The sequence below is a fragment of the Aspergillus lentulus genome (assembly GCF_001445615.1).
Source record: "Aspergillus lentulus DNA, contig: Alt09, strain: IFM 54703, whole genome shotgun sequence".
In the NCBI taxonomy this organism is placed as follows: Eukaryota; Fungi; Ascomycota; class Eurotiomycetes; order Eurotiales; family Aspergillaceae; genus Aspergillus; species Aspergillus lentulus.
In genome coordinates this window covers 313,566-341,219 of record NW_028322117.1, presented here as the reverse complement: position 1 = coordinate 341,219, position 27,654 = coordinate 313,566, and the positions used below count along the sequence as shown (strand labels likewise).

The 27,654-nt window shown below is 49.0% G+C and overlaps 7 protein-coding genes across 7 annotated transcripts; 2 read left to right on the top strand and 5 right to left on the bottom strand.

Moving 5' to 3' along the window:
* Window positions 1-3,175: 3,175 nt before the first annotated feature.
* Window positions 3,176-4,124, bottom strand: ALT_4954 (basic helix-loop-helix domain-containing protein; the record flags this gene model as incomplete). Its single annotated transcript, XM_033558933.2, has 2 exons — window positions 3,176-3,787; window positions 3,840-4,124. 2 exons carry the CDS (start codon window positions 4,122-4,124, stop codon window positions 3,176-3,178), a joined length of 897 nt encoding a protein of 298 aa, XP_033414824.2.
* Window positions 4,125-5,373: 1,249 nt separating this feature from the next.
* ALT_4953 (glycoside hydrolase family 3 C-terminal domain-containing protein) lies at window positions 5,374-8,490 on the bottom strand (the record flags this gene model as incomplete). The annotated part of the gene is made up of 4 exons (XM_089599838.1): window positions 5,374-5,665; window positions 7,284-7,627; window positions 7,702-8,125; window positions 8,237-8,490. 4 exons carry the CDS (start codon window positions 8,488-8,490, stop codon window positions 5,374-5,376), a joined length of 1,314 nt encoding a protein of 437 aa, XP_089455715.1.
* An 845-nt stretch (window positions 8,491-9,335) lies between these two features.
* On the top strand, window positions 9,336-12,728 carry ALT_4952 (uncharacterized protein; the record flags this gene model as incomplete). The annotated part of the gene is made up of 3 exons (XM_089599837.1): window positions 9,336-9,843; window positions 11,258-12,346; window positions 12,400-12,728. 3 exons carry the CDS (start codon window positions 9,336-9,338, stop codon window positions 12,726-12,728), a joined length of 1,926 nt encoding a protein of 641 aa, XP_089455714.1.
* A 198-nt stretch (window positions 12,729-12,926) lies between these two features.
* ALT_4951 (uncharacterized protein) lies at window positions 12,927-14,645 on the bottom strand (the record flags this gene model as incomplete). Its single annotated transcript, XM_033558938.2, has 1 exon — window positions 12,927-14,645. The coding sequence occupies one exon, from the start codon at window positions 14,643-14,645 to the stop codon at window positions 12,927-12,929; it is 1,719 nt and encodes a 572-aa protein (XP_033414829.2).
* Window positions 14,646-15,862: 1,217 nt separating this feature from the next.
* On the bottom strand, window positions 15,863-16,854 carry ALT_4950 (SDR family oxidoreductase; the record flags this gene model as incomplete). Its single annotated transcript, XM_033558939.2, has 2 exons — window positions 15,863-16,543; window positions 16,594-16,854. The coding sequence occupies 2 exons, from the start codon at window positions 16,852-16,854 to the stop codon at window positions 15,863-15,865; spliced, it is 942 nt and encodes a 313-aa protein (XP_033414830.2).
* Window positions 16,855-17,169: 315 nt separating this feature from the next.
* ALT_4949 (uncharacterized protein) lies at window positions 17,170-18,349 on the bottom strand (the record flags this gene model as incomplete). The annotated part of the gene is made up of 2 exons (XM_033558940.2): window positions 17,170-17,623; window positions 17,673-18,349. 2 exons carry the CDS (start codon window positions 18,347-18,349, stop codon window positions 17,170-17,172), a joined length of 1,131 nt encoding a protein of 376 aa, XP_033414831.2.
* Window positions 18,350-20,063: 1,714 nt separating this feature from the next.
* On the top strand, window positions 20,064-24,602 carry ALT_4948 (formate/nitrite transporter family protein; the record flags this gene model as incomplete). Its single annotated transcript, XM_089599836.1, has 9 exons — window positions 20,064-20,474; window positions 20,817-21,304; window positions 21,364-21,527; window positions 21,577-21,799; window positions 22,027-22,178; window positions 23,513-23,850; window positions 23,898-24,018; window positions 24,070-24,426; window positions 24,475-24,602. The coding sequence occupies 9 exons, from the start codon at window positions 20,064-20,066 to the stop codon at window positions 24,600-24,602; spliced, it is 2,382 nt and encodes a 793-aa protein (XP_089455713.1).
* Window positions 24,603-27,654: the final 3,052 nt, after the last annotated feature.

Genomic DNA, 27,654 nt, shown 5'->3' with positions numbered 1-27,654 from the left:
GCGAACAGGCGATGTGGTCGAGAGTCGCCCCAGGCAGCCAAATTAGTTGGTACCCTTATTTGCTGCCTAGTCACAGGGCAACCTTATTAGACAAAGCGACTCATTTTTTAGGTAAGGATCTAGCTAGCCACTGGATCTTTAAGTCATGAAGCGCAGTCAGTGAATTTCACCCTATTGCTCCAGACCAGCCCAAGCTCGGAGTAGGGAAACAACCATTTTTTCTAATTGTATTAGTCAGTTGGGGATCCAGGGAGCTTAATTAAATTTAGTGACCTTGCAAGGTGGTGCTCGAGGTAGTCTCAGATAGAGGCCAACCAGAGGTGTCCCGACCTGTGGCCGACTTCCTCTTCCAAAGTTGCCGCGGGCATCGATCACTCTAGTGACGCAGGGATTCCTTCGCTCTCTTTAGTGACCAATGATGGATTCCAGAGCCAAGACTTTCAAGTGGCAGGAACTCAGGAGAGCTCTTGCCTATTGTGAACAAGCGCAAAAAATGACGCTATTGCTCCTGTGTCTCAGTTCAAGGCTCTGCCATTTCCCATAATAATGAAGCAGCTCTGCGATAAACTCTTCAAGACAGATGGATTAACTGAACCTTGAAAAAGCCTTAGAGAAGATAACCCCATCTTAAGCGTAGCTGGGAGAATCTGGTATTGCTGACCATGATGGAATCTAGCCACTCACATAGGTGCTACGCCGTGAGGAGACCAGCCAGTCTGTCTGAAATGTATCCTTTTATTACACCCAGATTCATCCATATAAAAATGATATAAGCAAAGTCAAAGATGAAATGGAGGTATGCATCTGGTAGATTGGTGTGCTGCTCTCTTGCCTTCTGCTTATAACCTTCTTTAACCAGCCTATGTGTTCAAGAGTATAGCTGAGATGGGATTTTTTTACCTTCTTCTGAAATTCGTCCGATGTAAAAGCACCATCTCATCAAGGTATAAATAAGGCTTTTTAAATCAGTTAATCCCAAAGAGGTTGAATCATAACAGGCGTGAGTGTTTATAGCCGTCCTCTTTACTCCGTATTAGGAGCTGCTTTCACACTACTAAAATAGCGTATATTAGAGTCATTAGACTATAGCCATCTGATTATATGCTCATTGCAGCCGGCAGCCTCTCCATTTGTAGGATAGTGAGTTCATTACTGATGATCATGACCTGGGTTAACTCTAATGTTGATGCAGCTAACTTGGGTGCCATCCTGTTGCTGCACTAAAATGATAGACCAGGAACTTGAGAAGGATCTTCAAGTGAGATGGGGAAGATGTTTACAGAGGGGCATTAAGGGGCTTCACACAAGGCGCTGTAGGTTATGTTCTGTCATAAATATGTTCATTTGTAAAATACAATACCCACTAAGAATCAAGGGTTCTCAGAATAAATACAAAGTTGTTTAGCTCTTCTTGGCATAGGTTTTGAAAAGATGCCAGGAAGTATGGACCCAGTCATCATTTTCGCAAACAGCTGTACAGACTCTTATGTGGTTCTTATTAATTGGGGTGCAGGTTCTCCTGACTTCTCAGTAGGTCCAAAGACTTGCGAGAGACGATGACGTTGGTTGATAGCTGTTTAAGCTGACAAGGTGTTTGCGTTCGTTACCATTCTGGCTCATAACATCCTTGCTCAAACCTCAGTGATGCGGATCAACTCTCTCTCCAGATTTACTGCACTGACTGGCCAGACACCTATGTCTGATTGCCTTGACCAATCTTGACATTGTCTGTTTGTCCTGGACGCTGATCACTGCCCAAGGAAGTCTACTCCCTAGAGTGAACCTAGCTTTAGGTGCATGTGGCACTTCGAAATGCTGCACATTAGCGAAAAGCTGATTTATAACCGGCATAGTAACCAGCTTGACTGAAGCTCTCTGCTGGACTCTCAGTAATGCAAAGAACACCAGCGAATATCGTGTCAATCTCATACCCTTTCAGTCGCAGGCCTCGGCGCGTATCTGGTCATCGCAGAAATACAACCTTCCCAGGCCAATCTCCAACACACGAAGGCACTGGCCTCTACCACTCGCATGGCACCTTGTACTCATCCTTTCTCTTCAGGCATTGACTGCCGGCCGTGCCCACTCCAGATCCCGCCCTTTCGAACCTACGGTCACATATAGCATACATACGGCATGTGCCTGTAAGCTTCCGACTCACAAGCGAGACTTTTCAGATAGGGTTCGAGGGGATTGTGCTTCGTACATGGATAATGGTTATTGCTCTCTCACTAGTAGTATCATCGACTGCACGAAACCTGTTTCAAGTAATCGTCAAAGCCACTCATTCAATAGGAGCGTTCTTTGGCGGAGTGGAGGTGAAGGTACCCATTTACCTAGTCCAACGTCGATCCTGATCTTCATTTGGGCTCGATCCCTGCCAGATTATTGGCGCATGAAGAATAAGAACAGCCGTGTCATATCAGCATTAGTCGCCTTCGCCTCGCATCCCCGTTCGTAAATGGCCACAAACACAAATAGCAGGGATCAAGCGGGAGATCCCGACTCTACCCGCCACAAGATAACGTTCTTACGCACACATTCATGTGAACTCCTCTTTACTGTACCCCCATTCCTACCGCTGTACCTTAGACAAGGACAAGGGGCAAATACCCAATTCAGCAAGTATCCCCTGCCATCATAGCGTAACTTGACGTAGATTCCTCAGACCCATCCGTCAAGTCAGATCCCTGTTGGACGGCGCCCCTAACCAGGAAGCAAAAGTACATCCTACTTGGTACGGTTGGTCTGTCCAGGTCTAGATCCGCCACGGAGTGCGGAGTGATCTGCATGGAGGGTGATTGCGTTACATTGACCACTTGCAGGAAAGTACTGTCTAATCTATTAGCTCCGGGGTGCCTGGGATAATGAGGTAATGGGCGGAGATGAGCTAGCCTAGCGTTATTTCTCCGACAGGCTACGAGGAAGGGAGTGGTTCTGGTAATTCGCTCATGTCTGGGATTAAGGTTTATTCCACATAGGTGCCGTGGAACTCCGTACATATGAGAGAGATTGTGGTACATTCATACAATAGTACACTGCATAACTGCACAAGAACTTTTGGGTATATTAACTAGTCAAGGAATCCCAGCGCCACCGATAGGAGAGTAGCCCAATTAATAAAGTCAAGTCATTATAGTGTACAGCGATTGCAAGGAGAGATGGATATGATTCGCTAGGTGCGAAACTTCTCATTCTCCTTGCTGTGTCGCCACAGCCCGCCAGGAAGCAGGTTCTGTTTCAGAAGCGTCAGCTCCTTCTGCAGCGCGGCGTTCTCGTCCTGCAGCTCTTGCATGTAGGCAATGGCATTGGTCAGGATCTCTGACTTCTTCAGCGAGGCGGGGCCAGACCCGCCCTTGGTGGGTTTCTGGACCCCGCTGCCGGACATGGCTTTTTCCAGCGCGACGAACTTGGCGTTCATGTTGGTGCGGTACCGCTTCTCGATGATGTTGTGGGCAGCTCGCTTGGCTGCATTGCGGCCTGTTGGTGTTTGCGAGTCGGTGGAGAGACTGCGTGAGTTCTTGCGGGAGGTTGAGGCCGCAGGGGGAGAGACGGGTGCAGGGGCGGGAGAAGTGGTGGCCTGTGAGGTGACGGGGTATTCTTGCGGTGTCATTTCAGGGCTGGACGACCACCGCGTAGCTTGTTCGCGTTTCTGGGTAGTTGTTCTGCGCCGGGTTGTTGGCTTTTCAGTTGTGCGTGGCGAGACGGCAAGGGCGTCTGACGTGGCCGAGTCGAGTGACGAGACACGGTAGGCGGGAGACCATGGTTGATCTTCACTTTCCAGATCCTGGATGGTCCTTGTCAGTAATTTGTAAACATGACAGTAAGATAAAACATACCGATGAGAGAGAATCCTCGCCAGAGTGAGAGATTGCAAACCCGCTGATATCAGCCGGGGGAGCGAACAAATCCACAGGGAAATCCTTGGGATCGAGCAGCATATCATTGGGAATATCGAGAGGGAAGGTCTCGGGAAGCATGGTGTTCAGCGAAAACAGATCGATGGCGCTGTCATAACTCCAATTGGCCGATAATGGATCAGGGCCTTTGGGTTGTTGATTGGCAAAGCGGTCATCGTTGTCAAAGGTGAATGCCGTTGAGGCATCAGGTCTGTTGTATGCCATGGCAGGTGATGATGCTAATTGAGTACTGATTGAGTACGGGTGTAGAAGAGATGCGATCGTAGCTGGAGGCGGAAATATAAATATCGAAATGTGTTAGGAGCTCTGGATGACAGATATAGAACCGTGGATCTGAAGAAGAGAATTCAAGTCGGAAGGCCGCACCGGGAGATATATAAAGCCCGTGCACAATTCAATATTTTCCGTGGTCCACGCCGAGAAGTCACTAGAGCAAAGCTGTATTCGCTTGTCTGGCAATCCACCTGTCACCGGTGACGCGCAACTATGATCACCCCAGCCGGATGCAGGGCATTCCAGCATCGGTGGGCTCCGATGAGGGCTGTTGAATCCAGGACCACCTTTCCTGCATAAAGACAAAAAAACACCGACGTCAGAGATGACCGGTCCAGATGTCAGAGATCGAAAGTACCACAGTGGCTGAACGATGATAACCGCATAGTGGATGCAAAATATTCAACGGACGACAATGAGTGGACGAGCAACTGCACCTCGACCGTTGGACCAAGGGAGAAAACGGAAGATCTAGTGCCTTAGTGCCTCGGGGCGATACCGTACTAACCTGGATAGGGCTAATGCCAAGATGCTTCGGCCGAAACTCGTCACCAGCGATTCTTTCGGCTCCGAGTCTACGGCCGGTAGGTCTGCAGAATACACGTATTATTCCTTCTGGCATGCAAGCAACAATACAATACAGTTATTGGGATACGTACAGGATTCCGTGTGAAACACCTGCCTCGATGTACTCAAGTATCCAGTCAATGTCATCGCCCTATTCTTTCTATTGCCTTGATCCAGGCGGCATTGATTTTATCCTGGTCCAATGCCTTGTTTCTTGAGCTCCCTCAATCCGACAGATAGGTACCTACTCTCTGGACAGATGGACAGAAGCTGTGCGAGATTTCGATGATATCGATAGGAGACACGATGCTATCTATACAGAAGGTATAGGAGTATGTCTAATATAGCACGCAAGTACAATACAATATGCGCACATGTAGCGAAAGCCCCCGAATCCTCCTAGTCTAGCGAATTGTCATGTCTGACTCTCTAATTCATTGTGCATTCTGCACATTTCTTCACTGTAGTGTACTATGTCTAGCTATCTTGCTCTATCGGTAGATACCTGTACCTAGTGGGTTCGGTACCCCAGATAGCCAACGACGCCGTTGACGATGGATCTAGAAAGCAACCAATAACCACTCACGCAATTTCTATTACCACCTCAATTGCCCTAGTTCTCAAAATATTCTCGGGTGTATCCGCCGACAGTACTTGGTACACTACCGGAGTATGACCGTAGTGTCAACCACGGCCCAGTCACCGAGCCGGCACGGATGCCGGGCCTCAAGGGTCTCTCTGCATGCCACTCAGTGGTGTGATCCCGGATCTCTGATTGCGAGGACCCATCCCGTACCTGGCGCGTCAGCGGCGTGAAGTTACCTGTGCCGTGGCTGTTAAGGTTGAGCCCGCCCGTGGGTTCGATCAGGGTCGTGGATATCGGATTCCGTGGGCGTGTGATACAGCTACATGATTCATCCGACCTTGAAGTGATGCGTCGGAACGGTATGCAGTAGAGTAAGGTGATCTTTCTGCGTTGATCCGAGTATCTCGTCCGAGAGAAATTTGTGAGTTGGCGTGTGACCTTGCCTCATGTTGAGGAACATGTCGGGATAATAGAGCGGCAAGAACGTATCTTGGATATGTATCTGCCCTGGTGGCTAGGATTCAGGCTGGCTCACATGCACTGCTCAGCCCTATCGGTTATGTGGCTCCTCAACGGGCATCTGATCCTTCAGTAGATCTGATTACATATCCTGTCTCAGTAGTGCCAACACAACAACTTCAACTTTCCTTTACATCCATGACTGACCGAACCATCAATTGAAGCCACAGCAAGAGCGCACAAGAAGTCAGCGTGATGAGAATACATTGAGAAAAACAACCATAGAAAAGCAAAAGGCAAAAACAAACCACTCGCCAGCCACAGATAATTTTGTCTCCGAGATGGTACCATCCGACTTGCTTGCTGCTAAAGAGCACTCTCAATATTCCAGGCATGATGCGGATTCCTTCTTATAGCACCTAAACATCTCAAGCTGACTAACACATCAGAACGCATTAGGGTATAGTTGCCTCATACACAGTCACGTCCGTGATCCACTTCCTATCGATCCAAAAATACGTGACGAAGACAAACAATAAAGCCGCAAAGACTTGCTCTCCAGTAAAGTTGCCATCAGCAAGCAGTGGAATCGGTATTTAAAGCTGTTTTGCTCCGCGTCACCCCCAATTCCGAGAATATCAGAGCAATCGAGGATCCGTCTCTGCTAGTGGCTTTGGCGGTCAGGAATTGCAATGAGTGCTCTGTGAGTGTCCTGGGATAACTTAGGATAGAAAGGCCTATATAAGATCTTAAGCTATGCTTTTTATTAATGGCTTAAGAGACCTCTTTTAGTAATTAGGCAGTGTTTAAGAGAAGATATATATCCTTAACAGAGAAATAATCTTGCCTAGTCTTTTATATTAGTTAGAGATTATTATATAATACTATAGTAAAGTAAAGAGTACTTGCCTTCTCTGTCATGCTTATAAAAGGGGGATTAGAGGATGAACTATTCTTTACTTCCTTGTATATTGTGTGAGGTTGCACCCTGTGTGATGGAGCGATCTCCTTTACCTTATTCAACTGCTCCTCAATGTGTTTATACATCTCGCCCTTATCAAGGACAGTAGAAGGATCCACCAAGGGTTCAGCTTGACGTCTATGGATCATCGTTGTTGTTAGCTGCCTTCCTGTGGGTGAGAGATTTCTCGGTTCGCTCTCACCATCATTAACCATACACTCAATATTTTCTCTTCAAATCCAGTAAGCCTACGAATCATTTCAGATAAAACTTTAGTGGAAGTGAAAACATGGCCAAATCGCCGGATTCATATGCCAAGGGTTCGAGTCTTGAACGCAATCGGTGGCAATTGGTTTCGGGGCGATGGGATCACAGTCCTTTCCACCAAGCTGTTTGCCCTACATGGAAAGTAGCAGAGAGGGGAGTATGAGCGCTAAAATCACCAACTCGGACAGTATATTGTCCCTTTTCTTGCACCCACGCATGCCCCTGCTCGTCCCAAAAGCTTGTTGCATACTTCTTTGATGTATGTATTTTAACGCGCTCGGACTTGCCTGCTGCGACGAACACCTTGGGAAAACCTTTCAAACCCTTGATCGGCCTCCAAATTCTGGGCAGGATCTGCCCAACGTAGACCTGAACGACTTCAGCGCCATCAACGTCCCCACTGTTATGGACATCAAGAGCCACAATGAGCTCATCCCCGGTTTCTTCGAGTGAAAGCGAACTCAGAGAACTCAGCTCAAACGTCGTGTAACTCAAGCCATGACCAAATGGGAAGGCGACATCTCTCTTGCATTTTTCATAGAAGCGGTAGCCGATGTAGACGCCCTCGTCGTAGACCGTTCGTCGTCTTTCGCTCTGATAGTTCAAGAAAGACGGATGACCTCGTTGCGATGCGGAAAGCTCAACGGTAGCTTACCGCTCGGGTTTACAGTGCCGAACACGACATCAGCAATCGCGTTGCCCGTCTCATTGCCACCGTACCAAGCATGGATCAACGCTGGCACACGGTTGGCCCAGGGCATGCTGACAGGCGTGCCTGACTGGATGATGACCCCTGTGTTGGGATTCGCCGCTACCACACGGTCAATCAGTTCGTCAGTCCCAGGGGGCAAGTCCATGGTACTCCGGTAATAACCTTCGCTCTCCCAATCGCCGTTCAGTCCGGCGCACAGGATCACCTGATCGAATTGGGTGACCATGAAAGCTGCTTTCTCGAGTTCGCTTTTCAGATCAATCTTGCGAGTGCCACCAGCTCTCAGTCCGCCCGCACCGAAAGCAGTCGCCCCAACCACGTTGAATGTTCGAGTCGGCAGTGTTCCAAAAGCGATGTGAATATGGTAGCTTTTGCTTGTTCTAGTTTGATGCAGCCAACTTCCTCAATGGTTCTGGAGCCGAAAGAGCTATCTCCCGGTGTCTGCGTGGTTTCGTTGTCGACAACACACCAATCATCCACAAAGAGCTTACCTGTTCCAGACACTGAGAGGTTGAATTGGTACTCTGATGTCTCTTCGGGTGTAAACGTCCCATCCAGAGTCAGATAGAAGAGGTTCACCTTGATCTTGGGGGTTTTTGTAGTTCGCAAGGAAAATGTCAGATGTGTTCACGTAAAGTGAATCGAAAACTTTCCGGTTAGGATTCGATGGTGGGTCAAGGAAGACTTTCATATCAAACCCCACCAAACCACTGCTACTTTTGGTCAAACGTGACAGAAGCGGCATCTTCTTCCAGCCTGGAGCTCCCAATGTGTGCTGAATGTCGGAGGCTTGTGCTTTGAAGCCTAAGATTACTCCCAATCAAAGGCGACATAATGTAACAGATCCTGGGCAGAACCTAACGAGCAGAAACATGAGTAATTGGGATTGGTTGCCACAACTCAGGTATGCTTGTACATGTTTTCAGATTCAGCTGGTGGGTGAATTGCAAGTTACGTGAGGCTTCCCCGGCATGATTAATAAACAAAAAAGACTTGCCTTGGTTCTGTATGATTCTAAACACATTAGTACAATAATCCGTTTATATCAACAACCTCGGTTTATGGTCCCGAGGTTGGTGGAATGTAATATTTGATTACAAACTCGGTTGTTCGGGCAATTGCTTGCCAAAGTAGATCTTGAAACCAGCAGGGCCGTGACAAAAACCTATGACAGTATAAAGCTTTGGTTGTCGCTGTGAGAGCATGCAGAGTCCGAAATCCACTTCAAATAACTGAATCTTGCTATGAAGCTGAATGTTAGTTCTAACTCATTGCATTGAGCTAAGTCATAAATCAATCTTTTGTGCTAGGCCCTGACAACTCTACAAATGCCGTTCACCAGTCTTGTTGAACCCGTCAGCCAACGCCCGAAAATTCAATGGATCGAGAGTAGAAAATGGTTCCTATATGCTGTAAGGACCATCTCATGATCATATATCCCTATTCACAGCTGACAGAGTATAGCGTATACGCGACCAACTCTCAATAGTAGATTGGCTCAGTTTTGGAGCCGTTGGACAAACTGTCCTCTTTTTATTACTTGGTCGCATTGCGCTTGCACCTTTAGTCATATATCTGTTTCTGCAGATCATGGGGGCCACATTGCACTCCATCGGTATCGGACGAAATCAGTACATGGAAGGCGTCATACCTCAGCCGGTCTCCTCACAGATGCCCTCCTCCACTGGCGTCTTTGAGCAACCTTCCAGCCGTGATGTAGTCGTGTTGCTGCTTGGGACGCGTGTTAATCACCCACTCGGCGTTCTAGCACCCGGAGCGGTCAAGATGGCCAAGTACTTCGGCGCGATGATGACTGAGCTGAATGAAAACGCTTCTCAGTATTGCTTGCTAGGAGCCTCAAATGGGTGGCTTGAGGCTGACCGCGAGACGCACAATAATATCATGACTGTGTTCTACTTTGAAAACATTGAAGGACTCCATAAGTTTGCACACGGCCCGCTACACCGGGAGGCTGTGAAATGGTATCATTCAACTGTGAAAGACTACCCTCATTTGAGCATCTGGCATGAGACCTTCCACTCCCCTGCCGGTCATTGGGAGACTGTGTATGGTGGTAGTGCCCCAACTTTAATGGGACGTACGACATATCGCGTGGAAATGGAGGGAAGAAGTGGCGAAAAGGAGATGAAGTGGCTGAATCCTTTAGTGGATGCTAGCAGAGGGTTGCTGAAGAGCGCATCTGGACGTCTAGGAAGGTTACAGAGGAGCAGACAAGATCTTGCTCATCATAATTCAAAGAACACTCTGTAAAGGGAGTGGTTTCCTATCCTAGCTATCCTGTATTTCTAATTTTGTGACATTGCAAACTTGTATACAGTACACTACAATAAGTATGTATCTGTCTAGGAAAATTCAACTACAGAAATGACATGAGAACATATTAGTTTATAAATACATTTCATATAATTTATTACACACGTTGGAACAAGTTGTCATGGGGCTGCGGCCTAGGTAGGATCAATGCCTCAGGGAGGCTTATAAGCATGTTCAGGCCTGGTGATTCCATAGGGAATCATCATTAAACCTTTTTGGTGCTGGGGTAGTAACAGCCTAGAACACTATTTCTTACACAAGTACACATCATCTGGATTTTTATCGGTGAGTGTTAAAGGACACATTAGATTTACAGCTGGGTAGTTTATATAGCATGATCATATATTACCTCTAATCCTTACTTTGCAACTAATGCTTCTCTCTTCTCAAGTGCTAGAGCTATATTATCATGTAGTAGAGTCGTAGACAGTAGGCAGTGATCTAGATCACTGGCAATTCAGCTGATCCTGTTGATAGATATATCACATGTAACTGAGATTAATAATAATAATAAATAATAATGCTATGAGCATACATGTCTTATGTGTGTATTATTATTTAATAGCTGTAGGCTGTGATTAATCACTGCCTACCCATTCCCTAGTAGGATAAAGGCCGCCAGGGGGTAAGTGATGGCCCATGGGTGTTAAGAACTAGTTATGAGAAGTGACTCTCTGGTACTTTTACATAGCTGCGTGTATGACATATATAAAAAGGGTGCATTAACTGACTAGTAGATGCTTATCACTAATCATATAACCCATAAAGGGGTTTCTATGCTACTATGATACTATCACAGTAGATGAGTAACTTCATGATTAGTTCTTAAATACAGGCATACACACCCTTTACCCCTATCATTTATCTATTACCTGATCTAGGCATCTCTACAGAGACATATTTATAGACGGCTAATAAATATTATTGACCAATATTAAAGTTTAACTATCAGATCACAAAGGAGAGCTACTAGTAAGGGTTAGACCATCAGTGCATAGCCTATTATCTCCCTATAAAGGCTTAGTTAACTCGTTTATTCTACTTAGAAGTATCTACCCTATTAAGTAGATCCTTATAATGCCTAATCCTTCCTCTTTAACTACGGTACTACCTAAGTATTAGTTATAATATTATCTAATTCTAAATATGTTTACCCCCAACTAACCCCCGAATCATAGTCTCAAAATCCTCTGGCTCCTCCCCAAAATCTCCCCCAGAACAGGCGACACAACCGCCCGGCTCGAATCGCCTCCCACGCCGTCGCCCACTCCCTCGACAGATTCACCAAGTGCTTGCGGACCTCGCGAGCGTTGTGGCTTCATTGTCATCCGGGGTCACTCCGAATCTCGAGAAATCGTTTAAAGAATATCAAGCGCGGTACCCAAGTCTGTCGGACGCAGTATTGCTGGATTTACTGCCAGCAACGCCGACCCAGCAGGTTTTCATTGATCGAAAGACATTCCATTCGTACCACTTTGCCCTCAATGGCCGCATCGACGTCGATCGACTGCGTCGAGTATGTGACGCGATGATGGCCCGATATAGCATTTTGCGCACTGTGTTCTGGGAGCACGAAGGCTGCCTTATTCAGGCGGTGCTGGGCAACGTCAAGGCCCCCTTCCGTCACCGCCAGGCGAAGAGAGGCCCAATGGCCCAATGTCGGTCGCAATGGGAAACCGATATGTCACAGTTCGACATCAGGGATGGGCTTGCCGTATCGTGGACCTTGTTCTCAAACTCTCCGGTCGATCATGTCTTTGCCCTACAGTTATCCCATGCCCAGTGGGACGGGTTATCAATCCCATATCTCTTCCAGGACCTAGCGGCCGCATATAACAACGCCTCGTTGCCGCCAACATCGGACTTCACTCTGTATCTTCACCGCTGCGCAACACTGGATAGGGCTGCTCCGTATCGGTTTTGGCGAGATTATCTTTCTGGCTCTTCCCTTGTCGCGCCTTTCCCATCCTCCCACACCCGCAGCCCCGGCCAAGCCACCACGACCGTGATGGCAGTCACCAGTATCCAACCGCCCGAGCTTCCCGCCGGCTTTACCATGGCCACTCTGATTAAGGCAGCGGCTGCTTTCTATCTGACTCGGCTCCTTGCCAAAACGGACATCGTGTTCGGGCAAACAGTCAACGGGCGAAACATGGCCCTTGACAATGTGGACGTAATCCTAGGGCCATGCCTCAACTTCATTCCGATGCGGGTAGCCCTCCAGCCGGAGTGGACCGTACAAGATCTTCTTGCCAACAACACATGCGGTCCGTTCCTTATGATTACATGCCGCTCCCGGAGATCATCCAGGAACGCACAGAGTGGCCCGCGGGTTCCGAACTGACGTTCATCGTCCAGCATCAAAACATCCGACTCGAACAGAACTTGCCGCTGGAAGGTATGGCGGACGTGCGGTACTCGCTCTTCGCGAACTTCGATCCCCTCAAGGAGGTATGGGTGTTTTCGGAGCCCCATTCGGATTGGCTGGAGATCCAGATCTGTGCCAACAGCGGCGTCTTGACGAAAACACAATCCGCGTTCCTGTCCGCCGAGATCGCTAAGCTTGTGGAGCTGTTTTGGCAGTCCCCTGACATGCTGCTTGATAGTGCTGTGGAACACATATGTCCCCATATGCTACGCCAAAACTGAGAATGCCTGTGCAATGTTGGGTGGGGTTTTCTTTGCATCGATCTACAGAGCTTAGAAATACTTAATTCAAGCGGCTTAGATTATATACATTTCTATACTACTGTCAGCTAAAATAATTCTCTTGTGATACCGAGCCTGGATAGCAATTTATGCCGTCGTTCCCAGTCCGATATAGAAACAGGATTATCGTTGTAAGCATTATAAATGCAATGTTTCGCTCCTCTCTCCAACAGTATCATTTAATAGCAACCCAGTACTCGAAGATATCACTTCCAACTTATCTTGGATCCTGATCCGCGATCTCAAGCTAATCTCCTTCCCTCCCTCCAAGGTCATCTCCAGAATCCTCAAAGGATCCTGAACATCAGTTTGCAGTATTCGACGTACCCGACAATATCGAACAATACTGCTCAGGGACCCCATAAGAAACAAGATATACACGCTCAACCATCCCCAAGACCCCCCACCGAGTTTAGCAATAGTCACCAAAACGGCGACCGCCAGCGCTGGGACGCCCCTCGGAGTAGGTAAGTCGGAGGCCTCGTGATAATCGGCCCTTTCAAAGTCCTGCCGCCAAAGACTGATCAGCGCTTCTCCCATCTGGCTGAAGACCTTTTCCAGGTTCCTCCTGAGCGTCTCGCTGTCGCCCTCGAAAGACGCCGGTTTTTCGATGTCGAGAGTCTGCCAGGCACGAACGAGACTGCCACCCCCTTGCTTGGAAAGGAGGGTGCTCATGGAGTACGCCAGCATTTTCTTGGTGTCGGCGTCGATGCTCGAGCTGTTCGCTTTCTCGGCTACGATTCTCAGTGGGGAGACGCGAGAATCAACCGATACGGATGCGACGAAATCATTACCAGAGTATGTACATTCATACACGACCGCCTTGTGCGCATCGAACGGGACGGCTATTGTCAGAATTGGTACGCCGTGTTGGTAGATCAGGGCAGAGCCTATGGTGAAGATGTCAACCTCGGAAGAGAGGGCCAGGTGGGCACCTTTCTGGGTGTCAATTTGATAGTACCAGCTGCTGAAATTGTTCCCACTGTTCGATACCATATCGGTCGTCAATGCGTGTTGCGCATCGCTGCATGTAACGTCGATGTGCGTGCCGAATACTTCCCCGTAGAGTTTGTTAAATGTGTATGTGGCGGGGACGTCGAATCCGATCCGTGGGCGTCCTGTGTAGTCGAGGTAGGACGACACGTTCAGGCCAATGCCGCTTGTATGCAAGGTGGGATATAATGTGTCCCCTAATGGGCCAGATTCTGGTAACCATCTCGACAGGAAGCCGGGATAGTCTGATTTCCACTTCGTGGATGTATTGAGTCCCGCAATATACGCACTCCTAAACAGGAACGCATCTAAAGTCGCGAGATTGTAGGAATTTGTCGCGAGGTCTGGCGAAACATGTATCTCCTCATCCTTAACCTTGAGAATCGTTGCCAAGGGCCAGCTCGCCGTTGGATTATAAAGGGATTGCTCCACATTATGAACGCCAAATATGGCCACAGTTGCTGTGGTAGATAAGGTCGCCACGATTGTCAGGAATAGAAGGAACATACGAGTGGCATGGGACCAGCCATTTCTGACTTGGTCCATTCCACGCGGTATCGTCAATGGACGCAGATAAAAGGGAGCGACACCTTCTGTGCAAAGTATAGCTTCCCGCGTGAGCAAGCCATCGTCAAAAGCAAGGCCTGCCGTCACCAGTATCCCAACCGCTGTTCCTAAAACAGTGCAACCGACATTCCACTGGGATGCGCTAACATTGATGGCTGGGAAACCCCGCGTGGAGACTTCACCGGCCACTGGCTGTTTCACATTCACATAGACTGCCAATGCCAAAAGCGCTGTCACTGTTACAGTCACAAGCGAGCTGGTCACCAAGACCATCGACTGATATTTGATCTTCCCCATGCTGCGCGCGTGGTTTGAACATTGGGAATCAAGAGACTCTATCAAGACCTGTCCATGAAAAGACAACGTAACTTTAATGACGATAAGTAGACGAGGCTTTCACGAGGCTTAAACGTGGCATATCCACCAAGGACTTGACGCCAAGACACTACATTTGAGATTCTCGTATGCTGTTCTCACCTTCCATGTACGGTTCGGAGTTCCTAATTCTATCCACTGGTTAAGCTAGTGCGGAGGCATTGATCTCCCGTGGTATTTTCTTGATTCAGTAACTATCCGTGGGCTGAGCCGACAAATAGGGATCTGCAGGGTCCACAGCGGCTCGAGTGACAGATGATCAGGGGCCCAAGAGATGCATCCTGGAGGCTGTGTTCAAAGCACCGATGAGCCACCAAAAGAGGCTCCAAAGATATTGGGATTACCGAGAGTCATTCTAATCAAAGAGTTGTCTAGCTACAACGGACAATCCCCGCCTCCAGGAATAAACAAGACCAGGTAAAGTATAAGATTCACATCATCAAGACATATCAGAAAACACCATGTAGGTAGATAGATATAAGTTGGTCGTAGCATATAGTCGTAAGCATTACTCTCCTGCTTTATCTGACTCGTGCCATTACTTACAATGTCCCTCAACCACCATCTCCTCCACAACCATCCCATCCCGCACAGACTCCTCATGAATCCAATAATCCTGCTTCAGCCCCTCCCCATCCCGTCGTCATCTTCTTTGAATAGCTGAGCATTAAGAAAATAAGAACAGCAGAGCAAACATGCGCCCTAGGGCTCATATTTATGGGCCGGGAGTCAAGTGAAAGTGGGAGAGTCGATGCCTGTTCTCACCTCTATCACCCTAACTAAGATTAAAATCCAACGCCATTTTAGAGCTCAAGGCGCGTTGAGAATTGGCCGCATACTATAATGGGCTTAAGTACGGCTGAGCGGACGGGAAGCCCTGTCTTCCACACCCTATGGTCGTATGTGCTAGAGTGAGAGGAGAGAGAGTACTAAGATATCGGCTGTCATGCGATGGCTTCTGGTGTTTTACCTCTTCCAGCTTTATGAACGAGGACGAAGTACCGGGTGACATTGAGTCGCTAGACAGCGCTGCAAAGCATCAGAGCTGGCAGATGCGATATTAACCCGCGCAGAGCCGCCCGGAAACAATATCCCTGAAGAAAGTCCAAATAGCCAGGGAATCTACCGATCCTTGCAGGTCACTGTCTACCCCCAACCAACCCCCGAATCGTAGTCTCAAGATCCTCCGGTTCCCTCCCCAGAATCTCCCCCAGAACAGGCGATACAACCGCCGTCTCCCCCGCCCGGATCGCCTCCCACGCCGTCGCCCACTCCCTCGAGAGATTTACCCCGTGGTACGTATGCTTATCCCCAATCTGCGGCAACGCCACATACTCATCCACCGTGATCTCCCGGATCCGCACAGGCTTCCCAACAGCCCGCCCCAGAACCTCCGCCGTCTCAGCCAGACTCACCTCCCTCGGTCCCGAAAGCAGCACCACCCGATTCAGATACGGAAAGCCAGACGGGTTCTTCGCATACGCATATACCATCTTGGCCGTGGCCTCGCCCAGCTCATCGCGCTTCGCCCATGCCACCCCCGGCCCCGTCCCCGGGTGCGGGATCGTGATCTCCTCGACTGGATCGTGCAGATCGAACCATGCCGTGTAGATCGGAAAAGACTCGGAGTAGAGGCCCTCGCGGATGGCGGTGTAGGTGAAGTGGCCGGGCAGTTCGGCGAGGTACTTTTCCGTCGCGAGGTGGGCGCCCATGACGTGCGCGAGGCTGGACTCGCCCAGGTCACCGGCGAAGGCGAGAGAGGAGTAGAAGATGTGTTTGACGCCGCTGCGGCGGGCGGCGTCGATGGCGGCTTTGTGGGCCTGTTTGGTTTGCGTTAGCTTGAGCAACTGCGAAAGTGGAGGGGAAGTACCTCTACTCGGTGTTGGATCTCGAAGGAGGTGTAGGAGATCAGCATCAGGACGCCGACGTTGTCGAAGACGCGCTCGAGTGTTGCGCGGTCATCGTAGTCTGCTCGGCGGATTGTTGCGCCCTCGCGAGAGAGCGAGGCAAGCTTTTCAGGGTTGCGAGCGATGAGGATGAGTTGTGAGGCGGGGACGAGCTTGACGAGGTGGTTGATGATGCTTGTTCCTAGGCCTCCGGAGGCTGGGAAGACGCCGATTTTCTGGCTCATCTTGTTGCGTTTGTGTTGATGGTTATGATGTAATGGTGGTGGTGGATATCGTCGGGCTGAGAGACCTTAGATGTATGTCAATTGAACAATTGCTGCTTGTATGTAGTCAAAGATATGGCTTGAATATATGGTCTGGTGATAATTCCTAATAATACATTGGTGCAAATGCTGATGTCTGATGTCTTGATGCTGTCAGTCTGCTGGAGATGGTTCCGACGGAGATTACAAATCGCGATGCTCCACTGTCGATCACCGCGGTCCACGGGGTGTCTGTCCTATCCAGGGGGGAACCAATGATAATAATACAAACACGGGCTACATCTTGTTATAAGCCAGAATGAATCGCTCCCCATCATACTCCGACACGGTATAATACTCCTTGCGCACCTTGTTATAACTCAAATCCTCGTTCCCCGCCATGAACCATCCATTACGCAATTCCGCTGCTTTTCCAGGCTTCCACTTGAACATGTCCCCGGCTTTGGGTGACCGTCCATTGCTGCGTGAGAGGTAGAATGTGTTATCGTAGGAGAAGCCGCCCTGCATGCGCAAAAAGTCGGCACAGTACGCAAATGTGGCGGTGACGATACTCTTGTCGTTGGTCTTGAGCTTGCCACTGTTGGTGTCAAGTGGGTACTTCACGAGACGGATAGGGTCTTTGGTTGAGTCGCGGACGAACTCCCCGACCAACAGCGTGTTGTCGCTGCGATCGACAGAGACCCAAGAGAAGCGGAAGGGAGACGAGGACCCCGGTGTCCATTTGTAGGATCTGTCGGCGTCAATAACAATCATCCAGCCATCGCGGAAAATCAACATACCGAATCTGAGGAAGAACATAGAGGTATCCCGCGGCAGAGTACTTTTCCCCCTTCTTTCCAACATCATCACCATCCTCAACCTGCCAGATCTTACCTAGATCAAACACTCGGATCCCATGCGACGTATCCACAACATATAGCCACTCTCCGTACCACGCAATGCCACCTGCATGCACTGGCACGGCAGCAAAGTTATCGTCCGCAGTGGGCTCCACCAGTAGCACATGGCGGTACTTGTGCGTCTTGCGGTCGACAAAGCTCACGCGCACGCTTTTATCATCGTCGCGGTGCCAGCTGACAAGCCACATCTCGCGGCCGTCCCATTTGCCCGAGGCTGAGGCATCAGCGGAACCGGAGATCCCCTGCGGCACCCATTTGGTTGTTGCCATGTCGCCGGAGTTCCACTTCCAGGCTTCGACGGGGCTCGTCCCGACAGGCGGCTTCCCCTTGGCGAGGTCACGGTTGGCAGAGTCAAGCACGTGAGGGATGCTGACATTTTTGCCGGCCGAGGAGAATATATGAGAGAGTGAGGCTAAATGGGTGTTGTCATTGGTTTGTTGGAGGGTAAAGGCTGAAGCCGTGAGAGGGCCATTGCTTTTGGTGCAGAGACGGGGGTCTGCTGCACTGGTAGAGAGAAAGAGAGAGAGGAGACTGGTAAGGGCAAAGATGGACTTCATGGTGCGTTGTTAGACCATCGTTCTTGTCTATGGCAGTTTCCACCGCCCCTTATATAGTCTCAGCATGGATGCTTGTTGTAATGATTTCTTTCTTGGCAGAGCTATGTTTAGTTGGATACGAGTTGTTCCTGTTGCGGATACGAGAACACGAGGATCGACACAATAGGGATCATCCTCGGCTCCATTCTTCGTGTCCATGTAACCCGCCTTGCAGCTTTGATTAACAGAGCTCTAACATTATCAACCTGACTTAGGCGTGTCGACTGTCGAGTCGGAAACGAGAGGAACATATTCGGGACTGACCCCACACTCCTCGTATACAGCATGAGGAGTAGCATTGAGTCTGCCAAAAGGGATATAACGTAGGGAAGAGAGCTGCATAATGAAGTTCCATCACATACAATCATTAACAATGTCCACAATGTGGTCGTGTAACTCGTGTCCCGATCTTGATATTTGCGCAGATAGATCTCCAAGGTCACGTGAGACTTGGAATCTTGGCCAATCAGTTGAAATTCCCCGCGTCTTTCCGTCTTCGACCCCATCTTTATATCTCCAGGAGTGCACCTCACAGTAAGAGTCCATTAATTTTTGCTTTCTCTCGGCCTGGCGAGACTCGTTCTGGCCCTGAAAAACCGTCCCTTGGGTCCAGCATGCCTTGTGGATCTACTGCTGGCATGCTGCTCCCCACCTGGCGGGACTTCCCGACGCGTGCCACCGCCACAGGAAGGTTGTTGTGCCGATGGGAGCTGGTGCGATGGTACGACTAATCCATTTTGCGTTAAGCATGGGCGGTTCTGCTAGATCTCAATCTAGATGTTTGCATTGAAGTTGCTGCCTCCTACGAATGTGGCCACGCGTCCCACCTCGCCGAGACCGATCGAGGATATGATAAAGCGTGCTGCTCACAGACTGAGCAGACGTGCGATGGTCGCAAGGATTGCTGCAGCACCACCGGGGTGAAAGCTCCCAAGAATACCTGTATCGACCAGTCCTGCTGTCCAAGCAACCAGGGAACCAGCACCCCTTGCGCAGGGGCATTTGACGACGATGGTACTCGTGGCGGCCAGTGCTGTGGTGAGGCCGACAACGAGGATGAGACTTAGTTAAAAGCAGAGCCAGTGCTGTACCTGAAAGGTGAGAAGCATGGACAAGGCGAATATGCACCATCAAGCCGTGACGACGATTCGGATGCCAGATGAGTCGCGATGACAAACCATCTGATAAGCACAAACGCAAATGAGATGACGGTCTCGATAGATGCGGAATTGACAACGATGGTAATAATTGCTGCGCATCTAAGGCTGAGCAAGCCGACCAAGTTCGCAACGATAGTTGTTGCTCTCCTGGCCGTAGCTGTAGCCTTTCACAAGTGAGTATTGATCATCTGGTCACGCCAGGAAAGCAAGTATGCGCAGGGAATACACCGTTTCGTCTATCCTGCGCCTCTCATCCGAGACTTGCCTTCGAAAAGTATTCTTCGTATCTTGAGACTGGTCGTTGTATCTGCCGAAACGTGCTCTCCCAGGCCAATGTTTGCTGCGACAAGCAAGTTCGAGACGCTGCCATTAGCGCTGGCATGAGTTCGTTAGTAGAATTGGGCCCAAGTAGATCCGCTTCGGCTGTTTTGACCAAACGCCGTGATACCCTACTTGATAAGCAGTCTACCGAACTAAGCGTTAGCGAGATACACTCTCGCTGTTCCATTGAGGTAATGTCAGATAAGATATTGCCAAAAAGCGCTGCAACCTTGACCCAGCAGTCCGACCCAGAGATGGCTGCAGCTCGCGAAACAGTCCGATTCACTGTCACAGGCATGACTTGTACTGTGTTCCAACAAGGCTTTGAATACTGTCAACAGTTTGGACGGCTTTCCCGAGCGGAAGTCGTTTTTATTTCCTCCATGAGGGAAGTAGATATCGACCCGCATGCCACAGCTGAGACCGTACTTCACCAGCTTGAGCGCGAAACTGGATTCAGCTGCACCCGCATTGTGCAGGACGAGCAAGTTCTTGAAGTCCTTATGCCTGCTCATTGCGCAAAGCAGTTGCAGGACAGACTGCCCACGGGAATCACCTCCATCACCAAAGCAGGTCAAACCTATCGCGTCGCGTTTGATACTGTGGTTAGTGGGCTTCGGTCGGTGCTTTCAAGCATGCCAAATGGCAGACTGGCTCCACCACGGTATGCCTCTCTTGCAAAAGGGAAGAAAGAGCTTCAAAGATTGGCTTGGAGCACTGGGCTGGCAACGGTGTTTACTGTTCCCATTCCTGTCCTTGCATGGTCTGACATATCAACGTCGTATTCTATACGCTCAATCACCTCGTCGGTGTCCTTGCTACCATTGTCCAAGTAATTGCAATCCCAGAATTCTACATTGCTGCATTGAGGTCGCTTATATTTAGTGCAGTGGTTGAGATGGACACGCTGGCAGTCATCAGCATCACTGCTGCTTACGGGTATTCAGTTTGTCGCTTTCGCCTTGACCCATGCAGGTCACCAACTGGAGCAAGGTGAATTTTTCGAGACGAGCTCTCTGCTCATCACCCTTGTACTTCTAGGGCGGTTGGTCGCAGGCGCCGCAAGAGCTAAGGCTGTTTCCACCGTCTCCGTCACGTCTCTCCAGGCAGAGACTGTCTTTCTCGTACTCGCGTCTGGTGACTATCAAGAAATAGACGCACGTCTACTTCAATTAGGTGATACAATCTTGATCCCACCGTATTCGCGGATTGTGACAGATGGTGTGATCGTTAAAGGCACCAGTTCATCACGCAACGCGCCAACTACTCTTTTCCAACGACCTTCTCCACGGAAAGAGCGTACGGAACAGACACAGCGCAATGTAGTAGATATGCCGATCACGAATTCGAGTAGGACTTCGCTAATATTCCCGAACGATGCCCTGAAGGATGACGGCCCCACACTAAAAAAAGGTGGTGGCCAAGAAGAGGGAACGTCAGAGCATTTGAATCTGCAGGATGGCCAGGAATGGGTAGATTGGACGACCATCTTAGCAAGAATAACGAGAAGGAAAGGGAGAACGGCATTGGTGATATCCAAAACAGAATACTGAGTGGCGAGGCACATGGCGTCCTCAAATACAGCATGGCCCGACCCTGCAAGGACGAGTGGGACGCAGCCGATCACCCGGAAAAAGATGAACAAGAGTTACATCCCAGTCATCTTTTATCGCAATGATCTAGGACTCGACAGCCAACCGGAATAAGGATCTCAAAAGTCTCGCCAAGTGCAAGTCCAGCTTCAAAGGAACTGGATGGAAACGTGCTCCTATGAGTGGATCACTTATGTGATCTTTCGTGGCTGCCAGAGAGGTTTGATCATCGATGACTTGCCGCGGTTTCCCTCACCCGCCGAACCACCGAAGGAGCCGGAGAAGATTAAAGATGAAGCGCGGAAGGGCGTGGAAACGCTTCGACCTTTGTGCCAACTGTTGAAGACGGAGATTAACAGTATGACTTGCTGTATGTTTCCATCGTCCCGACCGTTCACTCGAACTTCCTCCCGCTCTTGAACGTCATTCTACTCTCGAACAACCATCTTGGAACGTCTTTCTGATTCCGTTCGCTTTGCAGACATCCTTAAAAGAAGGAGGTTCACCGAAGACGACAAGAGCAAGGAGGACTGGGTTTCTACAGCTCTGACACTGATTCGGACAGTGAACAAGCTGAGAGCGTGCATCAAGACCTGACGCTAGATGACGGCCTTGAGCCACAGCCGATCACAGTCCAGGATCCGTTCGACAGTCCTAGTGCCATACACGGGATCGTTGACATGAACCGCAGATCTCGTTCGGCTCTGGGCAAGCTAAGTGAGCTTTCGTGAACACCGTCCCCCCGGCCTGCTCGCAGGAATTTCTTATCGAAATCCATGGGAAAGGCTGACAAAACCAGGCTGGCGAGACCGAACGGGCCTTGTTCGTTCCATTGTCAAAGTCGATTAAGCGAAAATGTGAGCAAGGATTGCTGCAGCACCACCAGGGTGAAAGCTTTCAAGAATATCTATACTGACCAGTCCTGCTGTCCAAGCAACCAGTGAACCAGCACACCTCACCCAGATGGGTAGAGAAAGCCCGTTTCGGGTGAAGGGGTATGTCTGTTTCAGGCGACTCGAGGAGCCTCTTGGTGGGAGGGTACAAAACCATACCCCTTTTGAAGGCGCAGGAATGGACGGCGAGACGGGAAGCGCGATGGACAAGCTGTACATAGGCAGCCCAGACAGTAACATTCTGAGCTTTGGATCGTCGTCGGGTTATGGTTAATCTAATGGCAAACAGAAGGTGTTGCCAGCAATGGTGTATGATATGCGCATCGTTGGCATTGTACTAGCTAAGTCTTTTCTCAAACAAGCTTCTTTTGCCCTCTGTGCATCTGGGTCATGCGAGTGCCTACTACCTCAGTAGTAAATCTTGTACAACATTGACAGCCAATGAAAGAACGTTGTGGCTATCTATAAGAGAACTCAACTTTGAGAAATGGCCCACCAGGAGCAAAGCCAATAGCTTATATAGAAATAAGGTCACCGCAGATCTGGGACAGGGTCGAGTCAAGATTGGCCGAAAATTCATCTCTCAAGAGGTTTGCCGGGTCTATGACTAGTTCACTACCTTATCAGCTCCTCCCTTATCATGACCAACCACTATTTGAGTCCGCGGAGAAACACAAACAACAAATAGTGTGTCTTATCTCTCTCTTATCTCTTCTTAGCAGATAAGAGGAGCAAGACCCGATTGGTGCGGTGGGCATAAACAGTTGCTCCGTAGATCTTCTTATCATCCCAAAGGGGGAAATGATGCCGTATCCGGTCAGCGAAGAGCTGGCTTTACTCCACAATGTTCCCAGAAATCTCGAATTGTGGATAGAGGGGATCAAGGCTGATCGGTAGGTGCGTCGGGTGGAGGAACTTTATTTTGTTCGCTTCGGCCTACTGTCATCTCAGTACGTACAGATTACGAGACCAGATAATCCACTTCCAGGCCCCATATCCCGGTGCAGATCTGAGATAAGGAAACAGGGCGTGAGCCATGGCGTCTGATTGATTCCGGGCCCGTGTAGCCAATACAAGGTATATCAGTCACACTCACCCCTTTCCTCATTTCCTTCGTCCTCAAAACGAACTAGAAATCTAAGCTAGCTGTGGGATCAGAAGCGTGCCAACACAATTGGCATACCCTTAGCCCAAGGCCACTTACCGTCATGACGACTGTCAACATTGACTCTCATGCTCCGGCCGATGTCGCCCAGTTCGTGGCCAATGCCGGAGTAAGCAAGGGCAACATGCGCCTTGATAAGGTCTTCTTCAGCGCCTTTTCTGCTGGCTGTCTGCTTGCCTTTGCCTGTGGAACGGCCCTGAGTACCAATACAACTGCATGGTTTCAAGAAAACGCGCCTGGCTTGATTCGCACAATATCCGCCCTCGTCTTCCCTTATGGTTTGTGTATGATCATCTTAACAGGAGCGGACCTCTGCACTGGATCTTTCATGGTATGCTTTCCAGACTGCTACTCTGTGAATATACTTAACATATGTAGTTCACCACTATTGCTGCACTCCAACGCAAACTGCCCTGGTACAAGATGCTGCTCCACTGGTTCGTGACCTTCTGGGGCAACCTGGCTGGATCTCTCTTCGTTGTTGCCATCATCTTTGGCTGTAAGCATCTCAATCCCTTGTCTTTCATCCAGGGCTGACATCTTGCTCAAGATGGCAACGTCTTTGCTGCCGACCCCTACAAATCTGAGGTCATCGCCTTTGCCACTAAGAAACAACTCACCCCGGACTTCCATCATATTTTCCTCCGTGGTATAGGCTGCAACTGGCTTGTTTGTCTGGCTTGCTTCCTTGGTGTACAGGGCCGCGATCTCGCCTCCAAGGTTGTAGGTGTCTGGTTCCCAACCTTTGCCTTCGTATCGCTAGGCTTTGACCACGTTGTCGCCAATATGACCTTCATCCCGATGGCGATCTGGTTGGGTGCGCCCAAGATCACGGTTGGGCTGTACATCTGGAAGGGAATCATTCCAACGCTGCTGGGGAATATCATTGGAGGTGGATTGTTTGTCGGTAAGGAGTACCTCTTGCGGCTTGAGGGACAGTGGCTAACCGAACCAGGTACATACTACTGGTACATGTACCTCTTGAGCGGAGAGATGGTCACTCTCAATGGGATGCACAAGTCAGGCATGACAACGCCTCGTTCAGTGGATATCGAGGCCATGGCTGCTGATAAGCAGAACTAATTAAATTACATCTTAATTGTTGCATTTAGCGTTATGATTCCTTATACAGTCGTTGGTCAAATCATTAATTTACGATATCCCTTAATCGGTACACAGCCAAAGAGGAGGTAATCAAGACTGACCGCCAACGAGGATAAAGTCCAAGGTCGCCTCAGAGACCATACTGTATGCTTAGACAAAGAGCCTCGCCAAGCTGTTCACCAAGGAAACGCAAGCTGGCCTCAGTAACGCATGCACAAGGGCGCAGAGATTTGTAAAATGCACAAATCAAAAGGGACAAGGTAATCCTTCAGTAACAAAGAGAAGAACGCCAGATTTTCAGAATTCGATCTGGGAAGCTATCAGGCGATTTGTGGTGTAGTCTCAGCGTGTTGGACCCCAGTCAGGCAACAGTTGTAATCAGGACAAAGTGTCAAAAATATAAAATTGCCAGAGCTCGAGTGTAACCGTTAATGAAAACTATCCTATTACCGGCTCATTACGTTGAGCTGGGAGGGTCGGTTAAAAGTTTAGTACGCGTTAGATTTACTTATGCCACTCTAGGCAAGGTAGGCTGTTTCTGGATAGCTACTGATCGTCATTTTCTTGTTTGAGCACTGGCGTCGTCTTTGCCTCCACATCAATCTGCAAATGGCTTTTTCCGAGGATGGCACACTGTCGAGTAGTGGTTGAAAGTTAGTATATGTATCTGCAGTTGTATTACTGTCCCGTATACTTTCCAGCCACCAACACGCTACATTCTTCTCCCACCCCAAGGATCCTTGACTACCTGGCCTAGGATCTGACCGCGAGGCGCAGCACAACATGAGCACACAGGCTCGAAGAGGAATTACTTTATGTGGCATAAGTGGCCATGCGGAGACTTTGCCTTTGCCTTTCTAAGCTACTAGTTACCATGTAAACGCAGGAAAGTATCCATTCATAAAGCCGGGCTGCTCAGAAGGAGACCAACCAATAATTGCATTTGCATTCAGCGTAGGAAGAAACTGCTCAAGAGCAAATGTGACACCTCAACAGACGAACAACCTTCAAACTCGATCGACGGCAGGGGCACATTAGCCCTTATTGACAGATCCAAAAGTCGCCAATGAAATATCCATCAGGACAATCACAGATTCTATGCCATTTCCCTTGAAATGAAATGCTGCCTATAGTGCCAGTCACCTATTAAATGACGTAACCTTAGCCCTTCCATGCATAAATGTGATTTTGGTGGAGGTTAGCACTTACGCATCGTGCCGGGCCATTCATCATAATATCTTGGAGAGGAGCAGCCATTGCCGCGGTAATCATGGACGCAACGAGGATTAAGAAGGATTTCATGTCTTCCAAATCTTTAGGATATAACAGGATTTTGGGAAAATGCGTGTGTGGAGCAAGTGTGTTCCAATGATTTCACCTCAGGGTGCCGCTTAAGTATAAGACTTCTGTAGAGACCAGAGATGAAATACATTAAGGTTCAAGACAGCCTGAGATGATATGCACCATTTTATAGTCAAACCAGATTGCACATTGCTTTGTACGTGATCTTTTTGGCTTCGCTCCATTCCTTGAGAAAAAGGACACACCAATGTTTGCTCCCTATTGGGGGGTAACCAGAAACGACATGGTCAATCAGGAACTCCAGGTAAGCCAACATGTTAAAGACGAGACTCCGGAAGAAGGAAACCATCCATATTTGCCGAGGAGTCTTCACTTTTATTGGCTACAGGTCCATAGCTTGCTTGCACCAGCTGGGAAGTAAGGCTCATAATAGTCACATGGACACACCTCATCATCAACCCTTCAGGTCGGCGGAATATTGCACTGTAGGGCAATCTCAGCCAGCCTCATGTCTCATCCATTGCCTATGTGGTGCGTCGTAACGGATAGTTAATCTTGGCGTGGATGGACAGGCCGCTGCCGTCCAGAATGACTTAGTAAGCACATCAAGTAAAGTGGTAACTATGTAGAAAGAAGACCATATTGCAGACACACCCCTCCAAGTAGCGGAGCGCCGTAACTCTGGCGTTCAAATGTATGGAAAAGGCCTGAGGACCCGCCACGAGATAGGATCATGAAGATGGGCCAATGTGGATAATGGACCGTTTACTATGTGCTAGCAAGTGGCAGGCAAGGTGAGATGAAGGAAATATGACTAACACTAAGTTAGCAAACAATAACTACAAAGCTAATTATAATTTCTGCATGTGGCTCCATTCAGCGTCCATTCTAGTGGCAGATCTAGACCATCAAAGCAGAGGTTTGACTAGTTGCGTTACTACTTCAGGCATCATGCCGCAAGCCAAGATGCAGCTAAAGCAGTACTCATGCATCTGCTTACTTTGTGAAAGTGGGAACAAATTTCTGTTCCAACTACTCTGTCATGATAGTGTCACAAAGGCGTGCCAATAGCAGGTGTGGTTATAATCAGCTGCAGAGCGGAGATGAGCCTTCTACTACTAAACAGGTTATCCGAGTGTCAGCAGAATTAGGCCTGATAAGACAGTGTATAGTTTGAATTATGCCCCGCGGACTGAACAGTGTCTAAAGAGAAGCACATCACAAGTTGTACCAAGACAAAAACTTGAGTATAGAGCGTGTGGTGTCTTCGTCGATTATGACATTATGGCATTCCCGCATTCCTTCCTTCCCAACGCATAGAATTAGTATGGTGTGCTCGACCGGCGGAGTATAATGGTTCCACGACGCTTTTAGCAGGAAGTCCACGTCTACCGATGTGGGAGTCAATATCAGCGGTAAGACCTCGGCCCTAGGTCACACTGGTCTGTCACCAACAGCCAGCTTGATGAAGCGTTCCTAGACAACCTGTATGTTGCACCTAGTTAATTGGTCTCTCCATGTTTTCCGATGCTTCACCGAGCAAAGAGAGCTTTTAGCGCTCTTGCAGCAAGAATGGACACGAGCGATTATGAGCAGGAGTGTGCAGAGCAAGCAGAAGAGCGCAACCGGAACACAACATTTGCAGAATATCAGAGAGCTTGTCATCACTGTATAATGAAATCACTTACTACTCAAACCAACCACTTGCTGACGGTGAAAGGCTCTATCA